At 44.8% G+C, this 24,192-nt stretch overlaps 2 protein-coding genes across 2 annotated transcripts; one reads left to right on the forward strand and one right to left on the reverse strand.

Annotated features, from left to right (window-relative positions):
- Positions 1-4,150: 4,150 nt before the first annotated feature.
- Positions 4,151-21,011, forward strand: LOC111835717 (uncharacterized). The gene is made up of 13 exons (XM_023796300.2): positions 4,151-5,369; positions 5,524-5,574; positions 9,370-9,473; positions 9,756-9,873; positions 10,807-10,856; positions 11,136-11,241; positions 11,985-12,143; positions 12,330-12,444; positions 12,576-12,637; positions 13,226-13,351; positions 13,460-13,548; positions 19,877-20,005; positions 20,251-21,011. The coding sequence occupies exons 1-13, from the start codon at positions 4,517-4,519 to the stop codon at positions 20,473-20,475; spliced, it is 2,187 nt and encodes a 728-aa protein (XP_023652068.2). The 5' UTR covers positions 4,151-4,516; the 3' UTR covers positions 20,476-21,011.
- LOC140588168 (uncharacterized) lies at positions 15,307-17,924 on the reverse strand. Its single transcript, XM_072709497.1, has 2 exons — positions 16,413-17,924; positions 15,307-16,313 (listed from the first exon to the last, which is right to left on the reverse strand). Exons 1-2 carry the CDS (start codon positions 17,183-17,185, stop codon positions 15,848-15,850), a joined length of 1,239 nt encoding a protein of 412 aa, XP_072565598.1. The 5' UTR covers positions 17,186-17,924; the 3' UTR covers positions 15,307-15,847.
- Positions 21,012-24,192: the final 3,181 nt, after the last annotated feature.

Below are 24,192 nucleotides of genomic sequence, written 5' to 3' on the forward strand. Positions count from 1 at the left end.
ATTGCCCCGGCTGTGATGTTGACCTCTCTCACATCGCCTGAAGGAATTGCACTTTTTTTTTTAAACTACACCATCCCCTCTTTTCATCATCCAACAGAAGTGAAACCTGGGGTCATCTGCAGAATTAGGCCGCAAGCCAGGCCGAGGCAGTTTTCTGGCCGGGGGGTGGGGGGGGGGGCAAGGGGGTGCCGTGAAATTCATGGAAGGAAGTGCAAGGTTAGCAAGGTCTTCTGTGTACCTGTGGAGACCCTAAGCTCGGGCTTGCCGCAGGAAACACGGCCGTCGCAGGAAATGTTCAATATGTTTCAAACTGCGAAATGCTTACTTAAGTCTCCTTGCACCGCAGCCCTCCTTTTCTCCTTTTTGGAGAGCTTGGCCTCTTGGCTTGGCATCTGGAACCACAGGCAGAACTTCAGAAGCGCCCTCTAGTGGCAAGCACACACAAACATACACATACACACACACATACACAGAGTGATGAGAACACACCTTACAGCCTGACCCAGCTGCAGAAGTGAGGCTGTCCAGTGTTTGTTCATCAAAGATCCACCACTTATGGTCTGGTCTCAATGAACCACGCCCCCTGCTAAGATCACATCCTGTACCAAACACAGCTACGACAACCTTTATCCCTGATATTATCATCAACATATACATGTATGGTCTGTTTAATGGGCTACCTCTATTGCAGAAACCTTGAAGGACATATTTAGATGGCTTGGGGGGGGCTGTCCCCACTCAAGGGAAAGCATGTAAGATTGTAGTTTGTAAAGGAACGAGGAATGAAGGGCATCAGATGTCCAAACCTAATCTTTGTCAAAACTCCCAGTGGGGATTTTCACCGCTTGAGTAAGCATATATTTAAATTTTGTGTTAAAGGATTATATTGAAACTGATATTCCTGCAGTAATCAGATCAAGATTTCATAGAAGCCCACTTTCTACAAGCTGCAAATCCAGAGCACTTGTGTGGTTCTGCTTGTAGCTTTCTAAGAAATGCGATGCCCGAAATCCGAAAACACTCCTGCATGATGCCGTGAAGCACTAGCTCACCAGTGACACCCAGTGGAGACAAATGGAAGTACATCATGTTGTCAGATTCTCTGGAAAGATATTTTAAAGTAGTTTTTTCTTCCGTGAAATATAAATAGTAGGGTAAATTAATACTTATGAAGGATTTGTCTTGTTTTGATAAAGGTCTCCTAAGACATAAATAATCATCTAGACTGAGATTAACAATGCCACACCATCTGTCATAGATTAGCATTTTTTTATGATGTTTAAAAGGTTGCTGTTTTACCACAGAATGTAAACAGATAGGTCTGGACAGCCCTGGAAGTCAGCTGTACTTAACAGCAGTTATCATTAATGCAGAAGGAGCTGCTCAGGCATATCCTGCTGGAGTCTGAAGCACTGCACCCCCCCCCCCCCCCCCCCACCACACCCCTCCCTCGGTGGGCCTCCAGGACACTTCTGAATCTGTTTGCTCAGAAGGATGCGTAGGGCAGTAGATGCAGTTAACTGAGTCCAGAGAACATGTCGTTCCCAGTGGCGGTTCTCAGACCAGGCCTAAGGAGATGTTAAGGGGTGCAAGGCTATCTAGAGGTGGATTAGCTTATCTGGGGGCTGTAGGCTGACATTAGCATGGAGACTCTGATGTTGCCGACTTAACGAGCCTTTCTGTGGCGGGACGGGGCCCTGATATTCGCCAGGGCCGCAGGCACTATCCCGTCCCTGGCAATGTCATTTAAAGCAGGGATGAATATACAGATCCAGGTTGGGTTCTTCCTTTGAGTTCATGTTTTACGCTCCTGGGGAGTCACGTTCACTTCTATCAAGGCCAGAATAGGCAGTCGCCTAGGGGCGCCCAGTGTGTCAGAGTGGTGCTTGCTGTTTGTGTGCAGTCCTGTTAAGGGCTGAAAATACTACAGGCCCCAAATCAATTGAAGCTGTCTCGTCTCGATGCTGTCGTGGCGACGCCTGGGTCTGCCAATCTCTATGGTAATTTTACAGTTAGAGTGCGGGTGGCTGTCATAACCCCATATATGAAATCATGAATGGTACCTTTTAGAACCAGTACTCTGCTTAAACTAAAGGATAGTATCAGACATACTTGCAGAAACAGGCCTAGCAGCAGTTATTCCTGCAATAAATACTGAATGGCATGATATTGGGTTGCTAATTCGAATCCCACCACTGGCAAAGTTACAGGTAGAGAGACACACACTGATCCAAAAAGGTAGAATTGCATGGAAAATGGCCGCCGCCTCATAACTGCAATTTATCTGACAGAAAGCTGGCTGTTGGGAAAACCCATATTGTGGGTCTCCCATGACCCATCGGTCTCGTACCCGCAGCTGGAGCACCTCCGCGGTGAAGAAGGCTGCCGTCGTGTATCAGCAGGTGAGCCGGCATGTTCCACGGAGAGCTGCCACTGGTGACGTCCCGGGAACACTGCCACGCTTCTCCCTGAGTGCCGGCTGAAATCGCTCACACTGGCACTGCCACTGCAGCGGGCTTCTGCCACTTACATTTCCCATTTTCTGTTCTGCTCCTTTGCGTTTTGTGTTATCCGGTATCATCTCCACTCCCATTTCTCTATGCTTGGCTGGTTTGTTTTTTTTTTTTTTTTTTTTGCATTTGACACTTAAGTGTAGTGGCATATATCTTAATAAATAAGTACTAGCTGATGGTTCTCATGGGACTCAAAGAGCCTCACAACCGTATCCGAATTTCAGACCCTGCTGGATTCATTAGCGAGTTTAACAATCCGCCAGGATCACCCACTGAGCCATTTGGGTACATTTTTCTTGTCGTTTTTCCAGATGAATTTAAATGTGACAAAAACGGCCATCAGCGTCCGAGCGGTGGGACGGCAGCCAGGCCCGATTCTCAGGAGGCATTGAACCAGGTACCGACCTGAATAGCCGCAAGGGGAAAAAAACAAGCCCTTTAATTGGGTAAATCCCTGCAAATCATATAGTCATTGGCTGAGCTTGTAAACAATTTGCAGCATAGTTTTTAGCTATAAGGTCTGCTTTAGAGATTCCTAGTGGCGTAACAAAGCTTGCTTGTAGCCAGGGACTGAAGGCTTTGTGTCTAACAATCCTGAGCCCAACCACTTTCCAAAGCTTATCCCATGCTTCAGCAAAGAGGTTAACAGCAGCAAAATCAAGAGTGTTTGTGATCAGTTGGCTTGGCTACCTGCATAACCGTGTGAAGTGAAGGTAATTGCAGGTGTGAGGATTTGTGTGCATCCCATAATCATGGCTCTCCTGCAGCTATCAACAGGGCCAGAGCTACTGGGTTTAGAGCTCTCATTTCCTGGTCATGATGGGATCGAGTTGGGCTGCAAATCACATTAGCATCCCCCTGCCCCCAACACACACAAACAAGTCCCTGAATGCCATCGGCATTTAACAGCGCTAGCTGTTAGCTATTAGCATTAGTGCTAGCATTCCCAGTCTTGATGGGCCAGTGATGGGCTACGTTAGCATTAGCGCGCACATCCCCCACATCTGGCACGTCGTGGACAGGATATATTAAACCTGGCTTATGCTGTACTTGCTATTTAGGGCCCCATGTGAAAATACCAAATTTCCGATAACAGTTATGGAGACCTTTTATCAATTTCCTTTTTTTTTTTTTACTGTCCATGTGAAACAGATGCACACTATGTTAAGGCCAAGAACAGACTTCCACCCTCTGTCCTCGAGGAAGTGTCCAGTTGTTTACAGATTTCATGCCTTTCTGTTGCATTTGCACTCCACATTACTCCAGTGTGTCTGGATTTGTGATGCATGTTGTTGCACCATCTGTAGATATAAGTTGCTACAGCCCAGATGTTTATTTAGTGGGGTGAATTCCTCATAGCCTAAGGTTGCTGCATGCCTGTCAAGACCGCTCCGACAACAGAGCAAAAGATTGTTTTCTCCCATCCGTATTGTACAATCCTAAATACTTTCAGGCAATATCAGTCGTTACTGTTTAATTATCCACTGTTACTTGTGCCAATTAGGCAACATGGAAACATGACGTAATTCTTATACCACCTTCAAATACATAGAGCAAAATTACTTAAAAGAATGAATCTCGAAACAGAATACAAATTTATATATAAAGAATTTCTCCCTGGGCTAATTTGTTGCTGCTACTGTTAGTTTCAGGGTTCCCCGTTATCGGTGTTTCTCTGCTGTTGCTTGAAATATGATCCTGGAGATCAGCGAATTAAAAAAGAGATCAGTTTTGCATATGAAAGACATTAAACGAAACCTGTCCATGTTTCAAGTATTCACCTGACTCGGAGCCTGCGATTATTTTTTTTTTCTTTCTCTTTACTGCTAAGCAACCAGTTTAGCTGATGATGTTTGGTTGAGGGGTTTGTGTCTAATCAGAAGACCCGAATAGGACTGGAGTGTCTTGTGTGGCCGTTTATTTGGCAGCAGACCGGGGGCTTGTCAGACTCACGTCAGTGTATGTTGACCACCAAGACCTGGACGAAGTGAAACAATCCATAAATGAAGAGTAGGTGGTCAACCATGACCAAAGAATTAGACGGACAGCACTTACGTCGGCGACGACCTTGGGGGTGCAGTGGGAACCTTCTGCGTGGCCTGTTGTGCTGTGCCCACCATCAGCCCTCTGAGAAGAACCCCCATCCCACTGCAGCCAGCGTGTTGGGATCCAGGTCCAAAGAGAACGTGCAGATCATTGTGGAGGACCTGGGATCAGACAATCCCAGCTTCATCCTGGAGGAGGAAGAGGGCGGCGTCGAAGAGGGGGGGCCGCCGGGCCGCTCGGGAAGCTCGGTGTCTCCCCGCTGTGGGGCCTGGATGAAGAGGAAGGTGGAACCCCGGTCCTCCATGGTCCTTCAGCAATGTCAGAGCAATGTGGCCAGTGAGAAGGGCAATGAAGTAAAGGAGGAAGTGGCAGAGGAGGCAGTGCTGGATGAGGGGCCACTTGGGTGGGGGCCTGGAGCTTTCCTTCTACAACCCGTCATCAACCTCATCCCTCCGACGCCTTCGGCTGACATCAATGATCAATTCTTTGATCTCAATTCGGGGGAATCGCCCTCGTTGGGCAGAGAGTGCATAGACTATGCAGGAGGCCTGGGCGAGAGAGACCGGGAGAGTCATGAGGAGGAAGAGGAGAAGGTGATGGACAAGGAGGCATTGGAGAGTATGCAGGACGTGGAAGGTGCAGAGGGTGGAGAGTTTAGGGGGTCTCCATCAGCAGCCATTATGGTGGATGGAGCAAACATCAGCAGGGATGATACCTCATCCAATGAGGAAGCTGCAGAGAGGCCAAATTTGCATTTCTTCCAGCACAGTGCCTTCAAGGTGGCTCTTCTGCCTCAGTACCCCAGGAAGCGTAAGCCCCTCCCCTTTTCAGGTCATGTGATTTGCGGTCCTGGCAGAAAAGGTGTCACATGTTGAACATGTGAATTCTCAATTGTGTGTTGCTTTGATCTGATGTGTGTGAGTATTTCTGATGACAGGCATTTTTTTATACATCTTTTTCACAGTGAGCTTCAATGCAGGAATTAACCTGTTAAAGTTTACAGAGCAGGATTTGGGTAAGTTTCTGTTCAACTATGTCTGATAAATAACTGCATATCTTAAGGCCAAATGCATCTTGTATGTCTTACAGATATACAAAAAGGAAAGCACATTCATATATATAAGCATGTGTAGTGCATACTGTATACATATTGTGTATATATATATATATATATATATATATATACAGTATATATATATTGACTATTTTCCTGTATGCAATCATTCCTGTAAATGATTACTGCACATCTGTTTTGAACATGTTTAGTCATGGAACTGGCATATGTTGGAATCAGATGTGTTGCATAACAGAAAACTTAAATGTTTGTATGTAAACACAATGTTGTACCTGTCAATTTAAGAAGAGTAAGGTCAAGAGGGTGGGCAAATAGGAAGAAAATGAGGGGAAAGGCTTTGAGACCGTGTTACAAAACACAAGTCACTTGGCATAAGTCTGTCAACCCTGGGAGAATGATTTCCCCATATATCATGTGCTAGACGACCACTGTAAGGAAAATGCATTGAGCCTGGATAGCCACCAAAAGAATGTCCCCGCAAGGCTCCAGAGTGATCCTGGAATGACGAGCCCAGCCACATTATTGACGTGTTTAAATGCTTGACAATTCTCACCAATGTCATCCAGTGTAGATGCTCCTGGAATGGATCTCTGTAAAACACTGGCAGTCATTGTATCTTTTTGTGTGCCGGCGGATGACAGATGCGTTGGTATTTTTCTTTCATATGCAGGTCCAGGGCCGGATTAAGAGCATTTAATGCCCCTGGGCAATAGCACACATGGTATCAAGAAAAGCTGATTGGTAGGACATGAAATTCAGAAATGCAACATAGGGAAAACATTACATAGGCCTTTTAGTGAGTGCCTTATTAAAAGAACAATATACGATGGTATTATATATATTAGATATTCAAATGCATTAACTTGTTAAAAGACATTCATGAATGGGACCGGGAGTGGGGGGGGGGGGGCTCATGGGGGGTCGCTCTACTTGATGCCCCCCAAGGACGTGGTGCCCCTGGCATGTGCCCAAGTGCCCCTATGGTTAATCCAGGCCAGAGCAAGTCATGAGAAATTCTGGCTAATTCTTAGCTTATTTTCTCATTTCAAGAGGCATATAACCAATGATTATTTTCTAAGTCATATAGCTCCTTAAATACTTCCAAGGTCTCTTTCACAGTAAGACTTTTGGAATACCTCCATGTAATGGTATCCTTCATAGGTCTTGCACGCTGAGCAAAATCAGTATGCACGTTGTTTTAGTCTATGTGGATGAAAATCCATGTTTGGAGCTTTTTTTTACTTTCATCGCTTGTGTTTACAAAGATCAGGGGCTGATTGTTTTGGGCGGGCACCTCGTATGCAGGATCTCACTACATAATCAATCATAGGCCTGTGCCTGTCACCACCGGCCAGTTTTCTCATGCTGTCAGGGAGAATGGACCCCCCCCACCCCGGCAAAAAAAAAAAAACTCCCAGTCTCCTGGGCACGACTACAGCAGAGCAGGTGTCCTTGCCAAGTCTTTCTTGTTTCCCAGACACTTTTCCTGGTCCCCGTCTCTTTCGGTGGCAGGGAAAAATGACTCAGGTCCACACTTGGAAAAGTTGTGTGTTTTTTGGGCCAGCTGGTTTAGACAAAAAGGTTATCTGCAGCCAATGTCCTGGGCTCGAGTTCCAGAGGCAGTAAATTCATATCCATACATGGCCTTATAGAGAGACACCTGTGCATATTAACCCTATAATCCACGTGTTTCTTTCTGTCTAGAACTAAAGAAATGAATGAGAAGGACATAATCCATTTGTTTGTCTAGTACAGGGTCACTGTGGCCTTGGTGCCTACCTCAAGGTGCATGATTGAGAGGGTGCCCAGGTTATTTTCTCAGTCCATTTCAGGACAGGCGATCACGACAGGTGATTAAGAGACACTGATTCGCGTTATGGAAACCTGCACAGCTTTGGAAGATCATGCAAATTTCACACCCTCGGTGAGTGCAGGAATTCCCAATGCTGAAGGAACTGAGGCAACGCCATAACTCACTGAGCCACAACGGAAGGATATAAAAAAAAGCAATTAATTAATCTATTTATACAATTTCAAGTAGTAAATGCAGTGCTATTCGTAGAAAATAGATGGAATTTTGCATCATAAAACACGGGAAACACTACTGGACGATGCGGAACAGGCGTTATGTTATCTATGGACGTAACCTTCACAATGGAATCCCCAATCGCTATCTGGAATTACACTCAGGAAACCACCGTGGCGAGCAAAGATAATAAATTGGGATTCCGAGCCATATCCCTGGAGCGTCAAAAATGCCAGGCCATGCTTGCCAGGTTCTGAACGGACCTTTGGCTCAGAGCTTCTATCTGAGCAGATGGCATTGCACCCAGTGCAATAACATAATCAGCTGTAAGGGTCCGGAGTGATGCGCTATGAAGCTTGCGGTCTTGTTGCATGATGAACATGTGGCCATGATTTAACCAGTGTTTAGAGAAGCGGGACTCCATGTGACCCCCCCCCTGGAAATCAGAATAGCACAGGAATTATGATGTACGTGAGGTATCGTTCATCCAGTGAGCGTGCGGGGGGTCTGTTGGGTGCGGCTGGGCCTGTCTGGCAGACGTCCCTCACAAACCGAATGGCTGCACTAGGGTATTGAAGGCCCAGTCGGTGCCCCTCTTCCATCACGGACGTTCTCTTTTCTCTCTTTGCACAGCTGACACGGTTAAACAAATTAAACCTTATCTGATCCTGACTCGATGGATTCCTCATGATGTCAAACGAGCCTTTCAGAAACCGGGCCCCGAAAATGCAAACCATGTGCTGCATTAGTGATGCGAAATTCTGTTTAGCAAACAAGCTGAAAGCTGCCTTTTGTTTTGTTTTTTTTTCCCTGCTCCTTTCCCTCGCTCCCCACTTCTGAGCGTATGTACGTGCACACCGCAATGACTCTGACATTCCTTGATGTAGTTCTTTAGGTTGAACTGCATGCTGGGTTGTCATGGTTTACGAGTTTTAGAGCTCTACCCAGCGTTTCAGTAAGAGCCTTGTTTACTTGGGATGGGACGCCATCTCCCACCTTCACACGCCATGGTAATTACTCACTTTAACCTGCTTCACAGATATAGATATAGAGAATAACTGATACTCTCAGCACTGAACCTGAAAAGCCCAACATATACTGAGCAACGATATCCACCTTGATCTCCAGGAGAATGTTTGATACGTTTTGTGTGGGAAACACATTCTGATCACTACACTGTGCTGTTGCCAGTTTTGTCCCAGTCCAGCAAATATCCAGAGCAGTGTTCGCAGAGTCTAGCACCACCTACTGGGTCTGGGACATTCTTGGGTGTCGTATTTGAATGACCTAAGTATGGGAAAGGCCAGCAAACCAAGTCTTGGGAGAGATGCTTTCATCGCACATGTCGTACTGTTGAATTTTTAAGGGCATATTAAACCGATATACAGAGTTCAGGCGGAATGTTTTTTTTTCCCGAATAAAATGAATAAAATGCGCCATACTTCATAAACTCCCAGCACCTCCAGATTAGGCCATCGGACACATAGTTTAGATTGAATATTTTCCCATGATAGCTCAAGGTCCAAACTGATGCTGGGGGGCAGCTGGAGGCTTATGTTTCCCAGAGCGGAGCTCAGTGACCCCTTCATTAAGAGTCTTCATGGGCTTCATGTCAGCTCCAGAGTCGTGGCAGTAGAGACACAAGTTCCCACCACACTCTACCACAGACTGATTTCTCCCCCCGACCCCCCACCCGGAACCCCATTCAGATGACTTGACCAACAAAGACGTAAGCAGCCATGAGGTACTGAAAGCCCAACTCTGCCTCCTGCCAGTCAGCTCCAAGATGACAGATGCTCATTCACACCTACGGGTAAGTGGGAAGGTCACTTGAGCTGTGATTTGACCTTTAACCTCGCTCCTTGGGACACTGGGGAAACTGCAACCTTTACTGGGATCATGTATAAACACGCCGACTGGCCTTGTGAAATACTTCCAATGAAAGTGAGGATGAGCTTAGGGTTAGGTTGACCCAACTTCCTTGCGATACATACCAAGGTCCTAACCAGCCATTGATGACTAGAGTTTCTTGTCAGGACTCATTTCTTGTTGCCGATACCCAAGACAGATGTGTTTTTTTCTCGGTGTGTCGCAGATGTCAGCAATTAGGACTTGCACTTTAGGAAATTCTGTATCCAGAAGTCACACCTTCCACTCTATAAGCAAGGAGAGGATCAGCCATGAATCACCAAGACAACGACGAATAACTGTTGGTAAGAGAATTTGTTGCTCCTTAACTTGGCTAATGGAGCCTGCTGCAATGACAGAACTGTTTCTTATCTATTTCTACAGAAGGTACCTGATATTTTAATTGCTTTATCTCAACTAGGCCAATATGTTATAGCACTACTACTACCCTTGGCTAAATAGTTGCTTAGATTATACTTTTATCAGTACATATCATGCAAATGTAAAGGTTATCCACTTATGAAAATGTTTTTTTTTAAATAATAAGTGCTGTTCCTAAGGGGTTAAACAGCATATGTACTGTAAATGTACCATTTGGCCTTAAATTCAGTTTCTTAACTGTCACACCACCTGCAGGACTATTTTAAATGTCACACCACAGCCGAGGTAAAGATGGGTCTTCCTGACCACTAAGGTCAAAGGTCAGCCAGCTTAGCGGGAGCTGAAACCTGTGGAGTACTGTGGGAAAGAGACCTTCGACCTTAGACTTGACATTTTCCTCCCACTTCCGAGGCCTCGTGTTTATTGTTTAATCCTCTGAGTGCTTGGCTGACCGGAGGCGAGAGAGCAACACAGGGCAAAAAAAATCCAGCAGCCAACAGTGCAGCACTGTTAAGGTTCGGCTCATGGTGCTTGGCCCCCTCTCAGTTCGGGTCCCCAGCTCTGGTGGGAGGCCAGTTGTTTCAGTCGTGTCTATGCTGCTTATTTATGAGCTTCTTGTTGCTTGGGGGGTCCCATTGCACCCATCCATAGACAGCTGGAGACGTGAACCTAACCCCACCAGATCCTCCCTGCTGACCCTCCCCTGCCCCGATAACCCAGACACAGACCTAGCTTCCGCAAAATCCAAATGGCTCACTAGCGCCACCTAGTGCAGTAAACTTCCCCAAGATCTGTTATGTCTTTTTCGGGCAAGGTCTCAGCTGTTTTGACAATGTCAGAATTTTTTTTTGTTTCAGCGTCATTCGTCTCTCAGCCCAAAGACCAGAATGGGAATTACCCAAGAGAGGTAAGACAGCCTCTCTGCCAGAACTGCATCCACAAGAGGACAATAAAAATAATAAGGATACTTTTACATGTCAAAATTATTCTGGGTCTGTATTCCAGAAATGTAATTTCTGTGCGGGCTTCCAGACAGACTAGAATTATTGTTAGCATTGCTGAAATGATGTATCAAAACAGAAACACCAAAGAAATGGAACACTGTAGTGATTGTGTTTAAGATGACTGATGAATGATGCATTTGAGCTCAGTGTAGACCCATAACATGCATGGACAAACTTTCTAGGACACCGGAAGGCGCTGCGCCAAGGCGCTGGCAGAGCTTGACACGGACGAGGTGTGCCAGTGGTTTGCCAACCTCGGCCTGCACCATTGTCAGCCCTTTATTAGAGGTAAAGTGGCTCTTGGCCATCCCTTGGCGTGCTAATGTGTCAGTGATGGTTCTCACTGATGGCAGATAGCATTCCATCTCGGGGCCGCAGGCATCGAAACACGGGAGCGGAGAGCAGTACTCACAGGTGCTGAAGGTGTGTGACAGATCTGGGCTGTGTGTAGAGTCACGCAGAAACCTGAATATTTGCTAGCGGAAATATTAGCATAGATTCTGGCAGGGCTGTTCATCTACCTACCTTGTTTTCGAATGCTTGCCTCTCTGAACTCCCTACACTAACTTCTATGCATATTTTTTAAACTTGAATCCCTGGGGGGGTTGAACAGCCATTTGGAATTGCACCCCCAATGGTTTATTTTCTCCTATAACTATCCATGAATTTTTGTTTCCTGCGATATGTTGTTCTCTGGCTTTTTTCCACATAGACCGTTAAAATTTTATAGCATTAACAGCTGTCTGTATATGATGCTGTTTTTCATTAGATTTAAAACAAATTGTTATATTGTTGCTCTTTGTTAAGTACTTTGGGGCAACTATTTTCAGAGGGGTGCTACACAAAAATAAAATCATTTGAGTTTCCTTTACAATATCCTTGGCCTACCCTTAGCCTTTCTGTGTAGCTTAGGCAATCAACAACACTCCCATATTCTCTAGCAAATGTTTGTTTGAATCTTGTACTTCATATTGCTCTCCTTCTGTTTTAACATTTAAGATACAGATATTTGTAGATGTTGCATTCCTCAGGAGCGCATCTGCATGGATGTCACATCACCGCTATTGACCAGGATCTTCTCGACCGTATTCATGTGTCGACTCTGGAAGACCGGGAACGGCTGCTCTCGGCGGTTTACCAAGAGCTCCACCCCTCGGATGCCATCACGCAGACTGTGGACTCGCTGTTGGGTAACAGGAAGAGAACATGGGCACCCAGAGCCGGTTCTCGGAATTTCACACTATTCATCATTTAGATTTGACTACGGATTAGAACCGAACATTCTTGCCCTTTTTTGTGCTCCGGTTATGGGTCTCCTTAAGGGTTGCTGTTAAATGACGTGAATGGAAAAGATTTATGCTTTCTGCCGCACACAGATCTCTATGGCCCCCACAATGTGGAGAAGTTCACGGCAGCTTTGGCCTCCATGAGCAAAGAAATGTTTTCCCCTTATGGAAGCCACCTCAGTGACGGTCATCCATTTACTTTCAGGTGACACAAAGTATTTGAGAAAGTTCTATCAAAAACAATATTAAATACATGCAAAGAGCAGGATAATACATGTTTAAACCTTTGCGTAATGTTTGTTTGATTTAAGTTTTCCATGTTTCATTTTCCCACAGAGTCAAGGGACAAAATTTAAACAGGCAGAGGAATTCTCATCTGGTGGAGCTGAGCATAAATGGTCAGGAGAATTCAGTTTGTTTGTTTTGGTCATTTGGACATTTATATAATTTATCTGATGGGGTTCCCTGTGAATGAGGGCTCCAGAAAAGGTCATCAAGACTCTTCAGTGATACAGAGGAATGGGTGTCAAGGATAAAAACGAGAGGTATATAATTTGTCTTTGCAGTACATACATCAAAGGTGTAGCTACCAGTACAGGAGGTCAAGCAATATGCTTCATCTTTACTGGTGCAATATAAGGTATTATTTTTTAAAAAAAACAGCTAATAGTTGTAGGGTTTGTGACTAGCAGGTTGGGATGCCGTGATCGAAAGATTGCTGGGTGAAATCCCAGGGTCTGCAGAATGATGTCACTGTTGGGCCCCTGAGTGAGGCCCTTAACCATATCTGCTCCAGCTTTCTCAAAAAATATATGTAGTTTTGTATAAAAGCATCTGCTAAATGTAGTAATAATTTTAATTTCAGAAGCACAGCTACCAAACTATCAGCTAAGGAGTGATTTAGGAGCAGTCATGTGTCTACAAGGTAAGGGTCTTATCATACTGTGGGGCTCCTCCTTAAACCTGTTCTGAATGCTTATTTTCAGCTCTGGGCCAAATGGTCCACCTGAGGACACACAGAGAGACAACAGTCAGCAAGGTCATGGGCTCCTGCTTGGACATCCTGGGGGTGACCGAGGACCGGGGGCTATTTGGCCTGAGGAATGTGGAAGGTGATGGGCCTTTTGGGAAGATGTGCCTTTAGCTTCCGCCTGATCCACATCCCTTCTTTGCTGGAGGGAGCAATTGGGAATAACGGGAAACCCTCTTTGTCTTTTAAGAGCTTTCAGATGCTTTCTTGGTGGACCAGAAGATTGGAGATCTGCCTGGATCAGAGAAAAGAATGCCAGAGTTACAGCTTTATAAGAAGGTATGATTACTCTTGTCCTTCATTTTCATGCAGGCTTGATGCCTCTTAGGAAAACTTGCCATCTTCATATACATGTTTCCATGCATTACCCGCATTCTCCCTAACATTTGCTTGGGGGGAGGCTTTCTGGGATTCATCTCTATTCACTGGAGTTAATCCCCAAGCATCCAGACATCAGGTTCGCTGCAGAAGTGCAGATTTCGCAAGTCGTAAGTCATCCCGATGCACAGCACAGCTCCATCTTCGTTTCACATTTGCCCCAGAAAAATCAACACTTAAACGACACATTTTGTGTATCCTAGTTGTCTTTGTTTTAGGTTGGCTCTAGTCGTAGGTGCAAAATCCACAGCTGAAGCAAATAATGAGTTTTAGTGAATGTCATGGCACATTGACTAGAAGTACCTAATGTAAACAAAAACAATGGCCAGTGTGCTGGAAAGTTTCTTACCGCTGTGTGGTCCACTTGAGTCTCATGCTACCTGCAGTCTCCTAGTTCTTTGAAGTATATGGTTGGAGGGTCAGTTCCGATGATCAAAAGCCCCTGCTGGTAAAAAATGCAGCTATGGTTTATTTGCTGTGAAAATAAATACAGATCCAGCCACTTAAAATTTCCCCTCCAGTCTGGCTGGCAGCCAAATCCCAGCCAAGTTCCTTCCAATTACCATCCGAAAGGTAGAGCCCCCCTTCTTCTAGGGGTGGGCCTATATTTGACTATAAACCCGCCCATTCATTCACTTGCAGGGTGATACCATTAGATGGCGCTGTCTTTACAAAAACTTTACTTTTCTTTTTACAGGGTTAAATGATTGAATGGTCTTTGCTATGAATTAAAAAAGCTCATTTTTGTTTTAATTTATTTTATTTACTTATTTTATTTTAATATGCTTTATTGGTTTGTTTATTGTCTATTCTTATTTATCCTTTGTACAGCACTTTGGTCCTACAGTATATTGATTTGTTTTAAAGTGCTTTATTTTAAGCATAGTCCACAAATTTTCAATAGGGTTCAGTTTGTTGGCTTTGGGAAGGCTGTTCTGATGTGTGTTGTGATCATTGTCCCTGTATCAACTGTCCAGCCATTGATTGTTGATACTGTAACTGTTGATTGATTAAAGAATTTGTAGGTCATAGGTCTCACCTGCTGCAGCAATCAGAATCAGAATCAGCTTTTATTCGCCAAGTGTGCTGGGGCACACAAGGAATTAGTTTCCCACAGTTTGATACTCTCTCATACACAAACAATAAGTTAGAGCTGGGCGATAAATCAATTTAATTGATTAATTCGAATTTACAGTTCAGGACGATATGTTTTCATGAAATCGATTTTATTACTTTTTTTACACACAAGCGCCAAATGCGGAACTAATGCGATGCACCATTCCTCACGGGTAAATTAACACTGTAGCAGATTCACTAACAACATGGCAATGACAGGGGAAAAGATGGCACGTGCCCAAAGAAAGGTGTTGCTACTTCTGTAATTTGTAATTGTAATTGTAATATAATATGTCAAACCCAATGGCATAAAGTATTTACTTAATACTAAGCTGACATGATAAAATTATGTGTTTTTTTTCTATTGTTATTACAATATTACTTATTACTTTTATTTATAAGTTTGAGGGTGTATTGTGTTGTTGCCAGTTTTAAAATAAGCTATAGAGAAACCTTTCTAAAAGTGTTCACAATAATAACTGACACTTTATTGATCCCCGTGGGGAAATTGTGTTTATGCCTCCCTCAACTTGATCTTTGAAGAATAAGTTGTCTGTGAAGGCCACCTGTTGGGGCCTTGCTCAAGGAGCTGCAGACATACTGAGGCTGGGCTTGAACCAGTGACCTTCTGATTACAAGCACACAGCTTAGCCCACTGAGCCACACACTGCTCCTAAAGGTGTGGTCTAAAGTAAAAAAAGCTAAATAAAGTAGTTTGATTTTGAGTAGGGGAGGGGAGAATCGATTAAAATCGGAAATCAGATTTTTTGTGAAAAGATCTGAGATTTTATTTTTAGGCCATATCACCCAGCTCTACAATAAGTGACACTATAAAAACAAAATACCGTATACAAGAAATACTGTACAAATACAGTACAATACAATACAAATACAATACAAATGTGAAAAATTATAAATATTATAAATATACACAGGTGAGTAACACTGTGCAATTTTAAGGTGCGAGGTAGAGTGTAAACAGTTTTTGTAAACAGATCTGTAGCGCCTGCCAGAGGGGGGTAGCTGGAGAAGATTGTGTCCAGGATGTGACGGATCTGAAATGATTTTAACTGCTCGTTAAAATCTATGCTCGTTTAGCCGAACTAAAGTCCACAAATCGGATCCTGGCATAAGTTCCTGGACGGACCAGATGTTGCAGGATATAATGCAGCCCCATATTCACTGCATCATCCACCGACCTGTTTGCCCGATAGGCAAACTGCAGGGGGTACAGCTGGTGTCCTGTAATGTCCTTTAGATGGGCTAAAACCAGGCGTTCAAAGGATTTCATGACCACAGACGTCAAGGCGACAGGTCTGTAGTCATTCAGTCCTGTAATGGTGGGTTTTTTGGGGACCGTGATAATGGTGGAGCGTTTGAAGCACGAGGGAACTACACACAGCTCCAGGAATCTATTGAAGATGCGGGTGAAGATGGGAGCCAGCTGATAAGCACAGGTTTTGAGGCAGGAGGGGGATACACCGTCTGGTCCCGGGGCCTTCTTGGTTTTCTGTTTCTGGAACAGCCGGCTCACTTCCGCTTTGTGTATTCTGAGTTCCAGGGGGGAGGATAGGGGGGTACGAGGTGTGATGGGGGTTATTGTCTCTGGAGTGGGGTGGATGGGGGGTGTGAATCTGTTTATCTCAAACCTGCAGTAGAAGTTGTTCAGCTCATCTGCCAGGTCTTTGTTTGCTTCAGCGGGGGGTAGGGGTCGTCTGTTGCTGGTGATATCTCGCAGGCCTCTCCACACTGATGCAGGGTCATTGGCTGAGAACCGTTCTTTCAGCTTCTCAGAGTAGCTTCTTTTTGCCACTTTGATCTCACTGGTCAGCGTGTTCCTGGCCTGCCTGTACAGGGCCCTGTCACCACTTCTGTAGGCATCCTCCTTAGCCTGGTGAAGATGTTGCAGTTTGGGAGTGAACCATGGTTTATTGTTGTTGTATGTGCAGAAGGTCTTGGTCGGGACACACACATCTTCACAAAAACTGATGTATGATGTCACAGTGTCTGTCAGCTCATCCAGATTATCAGATGCAGCTTCAAAGACAGTCCAATTAGTGCAGTCAAAACAGTCCTGCAGTTTCTGCTTTGCTGCATTGGTCCACTTCTTCACAGTTTTGACTACAGGCTTGGCACGTTTAAGCTGTTGCCTGTAAATTGGAATAAGATGGACCATACAGTGACCAGAATGTCCTAAAGCTGCCCGGGGGACAGAGCGATAGGCATCTTTTAAAATGGTGTAACAGTGGTCCAGTGTGATGTTGTCCCTGGTGGGGCAGTCGATATGCTGTCTGTATTTAGGAAGTTCCTGGTGTAGATTCACTCTGTTAAAATCACCAAGGACAATAAAAGGGAATAGGGATATTTTCTTTCCAGGGGGGGTGATCTGGTCAGCCAGCATGCATTTACATCTGAAGCTCATTTACATCTGAATGTTGGTGGTGCTGATAGACTGTGAGAATTGTATGCTTTGAACTCTCCAGTGCTTTTTTAATACCATTCAGTGACTGATGTTGGGAAGACAATGGATATTTACTGTACACCTCCATGTCTCCTGGATTACTGACCCCAAGTCATTTCTGCTACATGGCTTTACACTGTACAATATTTATATTTACATTTAAAGCATTTAGCAGACTTATCCAAAGCAACGTACAAGGTATCAAGGTACAATAAGCTGGGTTTAGAGGAGCTTACAGTTTTGATGGCGAGTCCGGCTCTGTGATGGAGGGATGTTAAAGTGTTTTCTGTCTTGTGATTTCTTCTATTTCTATTTAGCCGTTTAGATGGTGGACCAGACTTCACGAAATAGCACTCTAATGTGACTAGTCTTTTTCTGCGTATTGAAACTTTTCAGAAATGCAAGACTTTGCCAGTGCTTTTGTTCACCACCCGAGCGTATAGTCGTGAACAGATGTGAAATTTTGGCCAACTTTTTCATTGAAATTCGATTTGTATGTGTTCAGAAAAATTTGTGATCAGAGGCTTTAAAAGTGTTTATCCAAATAGGGACCTCAAAAAATGTCCCCAAAAGTAGGAAAATTTCAGGTTTTACTACACTTTGGGGGCAATTTGGTCCTCAAATGTGATCTATGCAAACCCACACACAAACACACACATACTACCAGTCAAAAGAGATGTTAATGACTTTCACACATTCAGTTGACCCCCCACCCCCAGCCCCCAGCCCCCAGCCCCCAGCCCCACCACTTTTCTTGTGCTTGTGGGCAGTTCCTTGCTCAGGGTATTTGCTATGGTGAACTTTCATGCAAAAAACATTTGCACTTTCAGGGTCCCTGTGTGGCTCAGTGGGCTAAGCCTGTGTGCTTGTGTTCCCCAGGTCACTGGTTCAAACCCAGCCTCAGCATGTCAGTCATGACTATACAGTGTATAAATGTTTTTGGTAGACGATCATACTTTTTTTCCACTATAGTCTTCTGGTTTCTAATTTACATGCCAACAACAGTTTTGACTGGTAGTGTGTAATGACTGTTTAGTAGTGTTTATTTAACCGACTGGCTTGATAGTCAGAATATGGAATAGTCTTCCTGATAACATAGTGCAAGCTGAATCCTTGAGTTCCTTTAAATCAGAGCTAGATAAGATTTTAACAACTCTGAGCTATTAGTTAAGTTCTCCCTAAGCGAGCTTGATGGGCCGAATGGCCTCCTCTCGTTTGTATAGTTCTTATGTTCTTATGATCTGAAAGCAGTGTTTCTTAGGTTAAAAAAATAACCTCACCTTGACCGCTTCAAACATCTGTCTCATCTGTCTCATTGTTTCATTGTGGCCAAGCAGAGAAGTTAATGACACATTCACACATCACCCCCCCCCCCCCGTGGATATGCAGCCACCAGCAGCCTATCCGGCTGTTAGCCAGACAGAAAGAAAGAACACACCTTTATTCTCCACAGTCAACCTTATTACTTTGTTTAGACCTGTAATTAGTCTGTCACACACATCTTGGGTCACTCTCTTCTCCCAAAATAACTCTTGGACATGCTGCTGCTTTGTACCTGGCTTGGCCTCCTTGCGCATGAAATCTTTCATCTTGTGCCAAACAAGCTTAATGGGCTTCAAATCTGATTAATTTTCATATACCTCTCATTGCTTGACAATATCAGTCTTAATACTTTGTTTAGGCCTGTAATTATTGTATTGGACATATCTTGGGACCGCCTCATCTCCAAAGAGGGAAGTAAAATAAAATTGTAATTTCATCAATAAACTGACTAAAAACACATTTTGACAGTTTTAGGCCATCTTTGCCTCACAACAGAAACTATTTCTAAATTTCACAGGCCATTTATTGCAGTGTAGTAAGTTTATTAATGAAATTGGAATTTTGTTTAAATATAGGGAAATTGTACTTGCTTAGATTTTCATTTTTTGCAGTGGAGTTACAATACCTGATTCAGGTATCTTACCTGATTTCAGGTAAGTCACTTCAGATTACTGCTCTCCCTGGTGGATGGATAGATCATTGCAAGTACTTTACACACAGAGAGTTGAGGGGTGGATCATGCCGGCCCCCTTTTTCATTACATCATCGTGGGGGATCTCATTACAGTCAAGGACCAGCCAAGAGCCAGTCAAGGTCCTGTCAAGGACCTGTCATGGAAAGTGGGGAAATTTTAAGCGGCTGGATCTGTAAATGAAAATTATTTTTAAGTGATGATTTGAGGTTGACCAACTCTTATTCCGCCTCATCTCGCATGCTGTCAGCATCTGTCCCACTTAGAATCATGCACATGAGGTGGAAACAGCCTTACTGTTGTTGCATTACCCACCCACATTGAAATAAAGTATAATAGGATGTTTGGTTTTGTTCTGTTGACCAATGCTACCTATCGAGACGTGCTATCGAGCCTTTCTGCGCATGTGCAGTTCCACCGTCTTAGGAATAGGGTTAGGTTTTAGGGGTTAGGTTTAGGGTTAGGTTTTAGGGGTTAGGGTTAGGGCTATCGATTAACTCGACAAAGTAGCTCAACTCGTCAGAACAGGTTCTGCTTGGTTACTTGCATATCATTCATTTGCCTGTGATTCAATTTAAAGATCCAGGTTTATTGAGAGCCCGTCTTCTGAGGGAGTAACCCATTACCTCTGCCCCCAGGATAAGCCTGGGAATGCTGAGACTCCACAGCTGACCCAGCAAGCTTTGTTGTCCAGTTCCCAAAGTGATGCAGACAGGATCCATGAGCTGACCCAACAGGTGGAATCACTACAGGACATTGTTCAGCAGGTGTGATCGTGCTGATCTATTAAAATAAAACTGAGAGATTATGTATGGAAGTTGCTGTGTTGCCATGTTACTGTGTTGAAGCCTTTACTAATGTAGTCAAAGAATGAGGTATCTCCATTTAAATGTACCTTCAGTTCCTCTAGTTCTTTAACCAGTTTCACCAGTTACTCCATAAGGTCATCAACCCTAGCCTAGCCTTCCCTGTTTTGCAACTGACTATCACTGAATCCATCCCTACTCCCCAGGTCCAGGAGCTTCACCAAAGCCTAGTCTCTTTCTACTCTGAGCTGAAGAACATGGAAAACATATCTCCAGCTCAGGACCAGGGCCTGGCTGAGCTGGAGAAGCAGATGGGACACACTAAAAGCAGATGTCAGGAGACCCAACTGAGTATCCAAGTCTTACAAGACCAGCTCTGTCACCTTGAGGCCAGCAAAAACAGGAGCTTACCTCAGAGGTGGTCATTGTGATGTATTTTCAAGGTGACGTGTGTCAATGACCATTTTACTTGTCTTCTCATTTATACATCTGTACTTGCTGGATCACCACATACTGGATAAACATTATTTAAATAGTTCGGTTTAAGGGTGATAACTAATAAATCCTATTCCAAAACCTCTACACATCTGCTGCGCATAAAATATTTTTTCCTGGTGTTATCACCGGCTCCGGGGCTTGTTAGGGTAATGACTGTTAACTCTTGGCATTTGTTCAGTCCTCTTCTTTGCCAAATAACCTGATATTGTGGGAGTGCCTGAATAAGAGCTCAGAATTCATACTTTGTACACTGTGTTTAATCTTGTTCGAAAGGGGCGAAAAAATCTTGTTTCTCAAGTTCATACAGTTGAGACTATAGAAGGTTTATACAATGCAAGTCTGCACACATGAAATATGGAGGATATTAATCATGTTTATAGCCTCTTTCATAATGTTTTTTGTTGGATAAACCAGCCTATTGTGGAAACAACAACAGCTGACGTTTAAGCGAGCTCTATTTGACAGGAAATAAAGGACCTACAGTAAATAAATCAGCTGGTTTTATTATTCTGTCACTGGCTTCCCTACACTGTCCGTACCGCAGCACCTACCAACCAGAACTGGAAACTGTTGTCATTGTAGCCATTTGTCTGCCTTATCGAGAACAGGAACACAAGCGTTTGGCCTATTTTAGCTGCTGTCCTAGCCTGTTAGCTGCATCTCTCCGTGAGAACATAGATCTCCCTCGATAGCTCAGCAGCCACTTCACCGGCGAGGAAATCCTTTCGATGCCATTTCGTCTCCCAGTACTTCTCAGTGTTCAGTTACAGTCTCCCAGTTTTTGATTAATTATCTGGCTTTTTTTTTTTATGGCGCTGAGAGCTCTTTAGCATTGATAACATTGACCAAACGGGGGACATTCATCAGTAGTTAATTGTCCATTTATCTTCTGGGTAGGCTATTTCAGCACACAAAGCAGAACAATTTCTTCATGACTCTTGTATGCCTCCGCTCTGATGGAGGTCGGTGACTTGTTTACGTTTGTCTTACAGAGGTCATGACCAACTGGACATGCTTTGTATTATTTATGTATGTACATGTGCTTTTGACAGCATGATGAGCAGAACACTGTGACAATCTGTTAACCTTGAAAAGTATTTATACCTGCAGGGACGTGTTTCTCAAACAAGAAAACACAAGTTGGTAAGAGGTTACTTTCGACTGTAGCAGCTAAATCTTTTGTGCGAGTTAAGCTGGTGTTACATTCCTTCTGATGTCTAACTGAGTGATGTCTGAGCCATTGGCAGTATTTGAGCTGCAAGCTTCCCTGTATCAAAGCTCTCCCGGCTGTCTAGGTTTGGTTTTCACATAGGAGGGTGGAGTTGCACTTTCTGGAGAAGATGAAGCTGGACGGGGAAATCTTTAAAGAGGAGATCCACCTCATCCACTTGAGTGGACAGGTGGTACAGCTGGAGTGTGCGAAATCACATGTCCTTTTCACCCTATTTACCAAAGCAGAGTTGAGGGTTTACACTGTGCTCCACTGGTACAGTTCCAGAGGTCCTAGGCCATGATGGAGAAACTGAAGACCCATTGCACTGTGTAAGAAAGGCAGTTTGAGGAAGGAAAGCTCTTCTGTGTGCAGAGAAGGATGAATCATCACTGGGACAGGAGATGTTGTGCCCTATACTTGATGTCAGGTGCTACCCTGAATGAAAAAGGTTTAGCATACCTAGTCACCCATCCCTCCATTAATTCTATCCATCCATCCATCCATCCATTTTCTGCCATTTATCTGGGGTTGGGTCATGGGGGCAGCAGTCTAAGCAGGGATGCCCAGACCTCCCTCCCCCAGCTACCTCCTCCAGATCCTCCGGGGAATACCAAGGCGTCCCCATGCCAGCCGAGAGATATAATCTCTCCAGTGTGTCCAAGGTCTGCCCCGGGGCATCCTCCCAGTTGGACGTGCCCCAAACACCTCCCCAGGGAGCCGTCCAGGAGGCATCCTAGATAGATGCCCGAACCACCTCAACTGGCTCTTTTCGAAGCGGAGGAGCAGTGGCTCTACCTTGAGTCCCTTCCGAATGTCCGAGCTCCTCACCCTGTCTCTAATGCTGAGTCCAGACACCCTGCGGAAGAAACTCATTTCTGCTGCTTGTATCCATGATCTCATTCTTTTGGCCATTACCCAAAGTTCATGACCACAGGTGAGGGTAGGAATGTAGATCAACTGGTAAATTGAGAGGTTCGCCTTCCAGCTCAGCTCCCTCTTCACCACAACAGAATGGTACAGCGTCCGCGTTACTGCTGGCGCTTCACCAATGCGTCTGTCAATCTCCCGCTCCCTTCTTCCCTCACTCTTGGCCATCCATCCATCTTCTTATTTAATGTTGGATTCCAGACTTGGCTTGGAGCCCACCTCAGGAAACTCAGTGCACAACGCAGGTGAACATCCTGCTGAGTATTTTCAGGAGACTGTTTAGTGCACCAAGGCCATCAGTGGTTACATTTAACCACGACGCCCCCTGCTGTTCATCAGTGTTGTAGGTACATAGCGACATCCAGCTCCAGTCTCATCCGGTGTCTATCCACACCAGCAAGCCTCCTCCGCACGTATAGTTCCTCAAATAAGAGACATATTATGGATATTGGGCCTTAAGTGCTTCCTGCTGCAGTGATTTAGCTGTCGAGATTTAGTGGGAGAGTCTGGCGGTAGACAAGTATGATCTGCTGGTGGCGCAGTCACTGCAAAATCACAGGACGATCCTGTCCTTTCTAGGTCACGTGTGAGGAGAGTGATCTGTACTGTGTGGGAGGGTGACAGCTTTGTGGCTTGCACATGGAGGTCATCTACATCTCTAACACTTGCTCCGTCATTGAAGGTTTTAGTGGAAAATATAGATCTTATGTGTCTCTGTAATGGGAAGCCTATGGCCTATAGTAGACATGTCCTATGGACATAGATATCTGGCCCCCATTAATATCTACATCGAACCAGCCTGAGTGGATGTAAAAGCATGGGGGGATGCAGGACTACCTGTAATTATGCTGAAGCTGTAATGCTGTAAGGCAGCTTTGTGAGGGTGGAAACACTCTAAGGCTCTAAGCATGACATACGTACCAGGTCCAGATGTTTGGTGTGGGGTGGGTTGTGGGGGGGGGGGCAGCCTGACCATTGAAGGACTATGTGTATGAGCCTGCAGCACTTCCAGAGCCTGATTACAGGAAATAAGAAAATATTTCATAATTGCCAAAATTCCTCAGGACTGTGGAGCATGTGCAATGCAGTCGATGGCAGAGTGCTGTGTGGTGTTTTTTTGGACATTCACATCGTGGGGGCTTGTGGGACACCACTTGAGAAGAACTTTCTGGAATGTTCTCCCTTCCCTCCCTCTCATTCTTCAGCTGTCTTGAGGTGAGCTGTTAAGCCCTGGGCACCAGCCCCCCCCCCCCCATCACTAGCTGGCCAGCAGAGCACAAAGATGCTGGTGATTTAGCTCGACTCCAGCTTTGGTTCCCTCGCTGTCATGTGGGTTAGGAGACCTGGAGGTTCTGTTCCTGGCGTGCAGCCCTATTCCGTTCTATTTCATGAAGATTAAAAAGCAGGACGGCCGGCGGCCACAGCTTGTTCTGAACCAGGTCAAATCCTTTGCCTGGTCCCAGCTTTGACGTGGGAACAATGCAGCTTGGTCAGCACATGTGACATCACC

Source organism: Paramormyrops kingsleyae, chromosome 3 (genome assembly GCF_048594095.1).
Source record: "Paramormyrops kingsleyae isolate MSU_618 chromosome 3, PKINGS_0.4, whole genome shotgun sequence".
Classification (NCBI taxonomy): domain Eukaryota; kingdom Metazoa; phylum Chordata; class Actinopteri; order Osteoglossiformes; family Mormyridae; genus Paramormyrops; species Paramormyrops kingsleyae.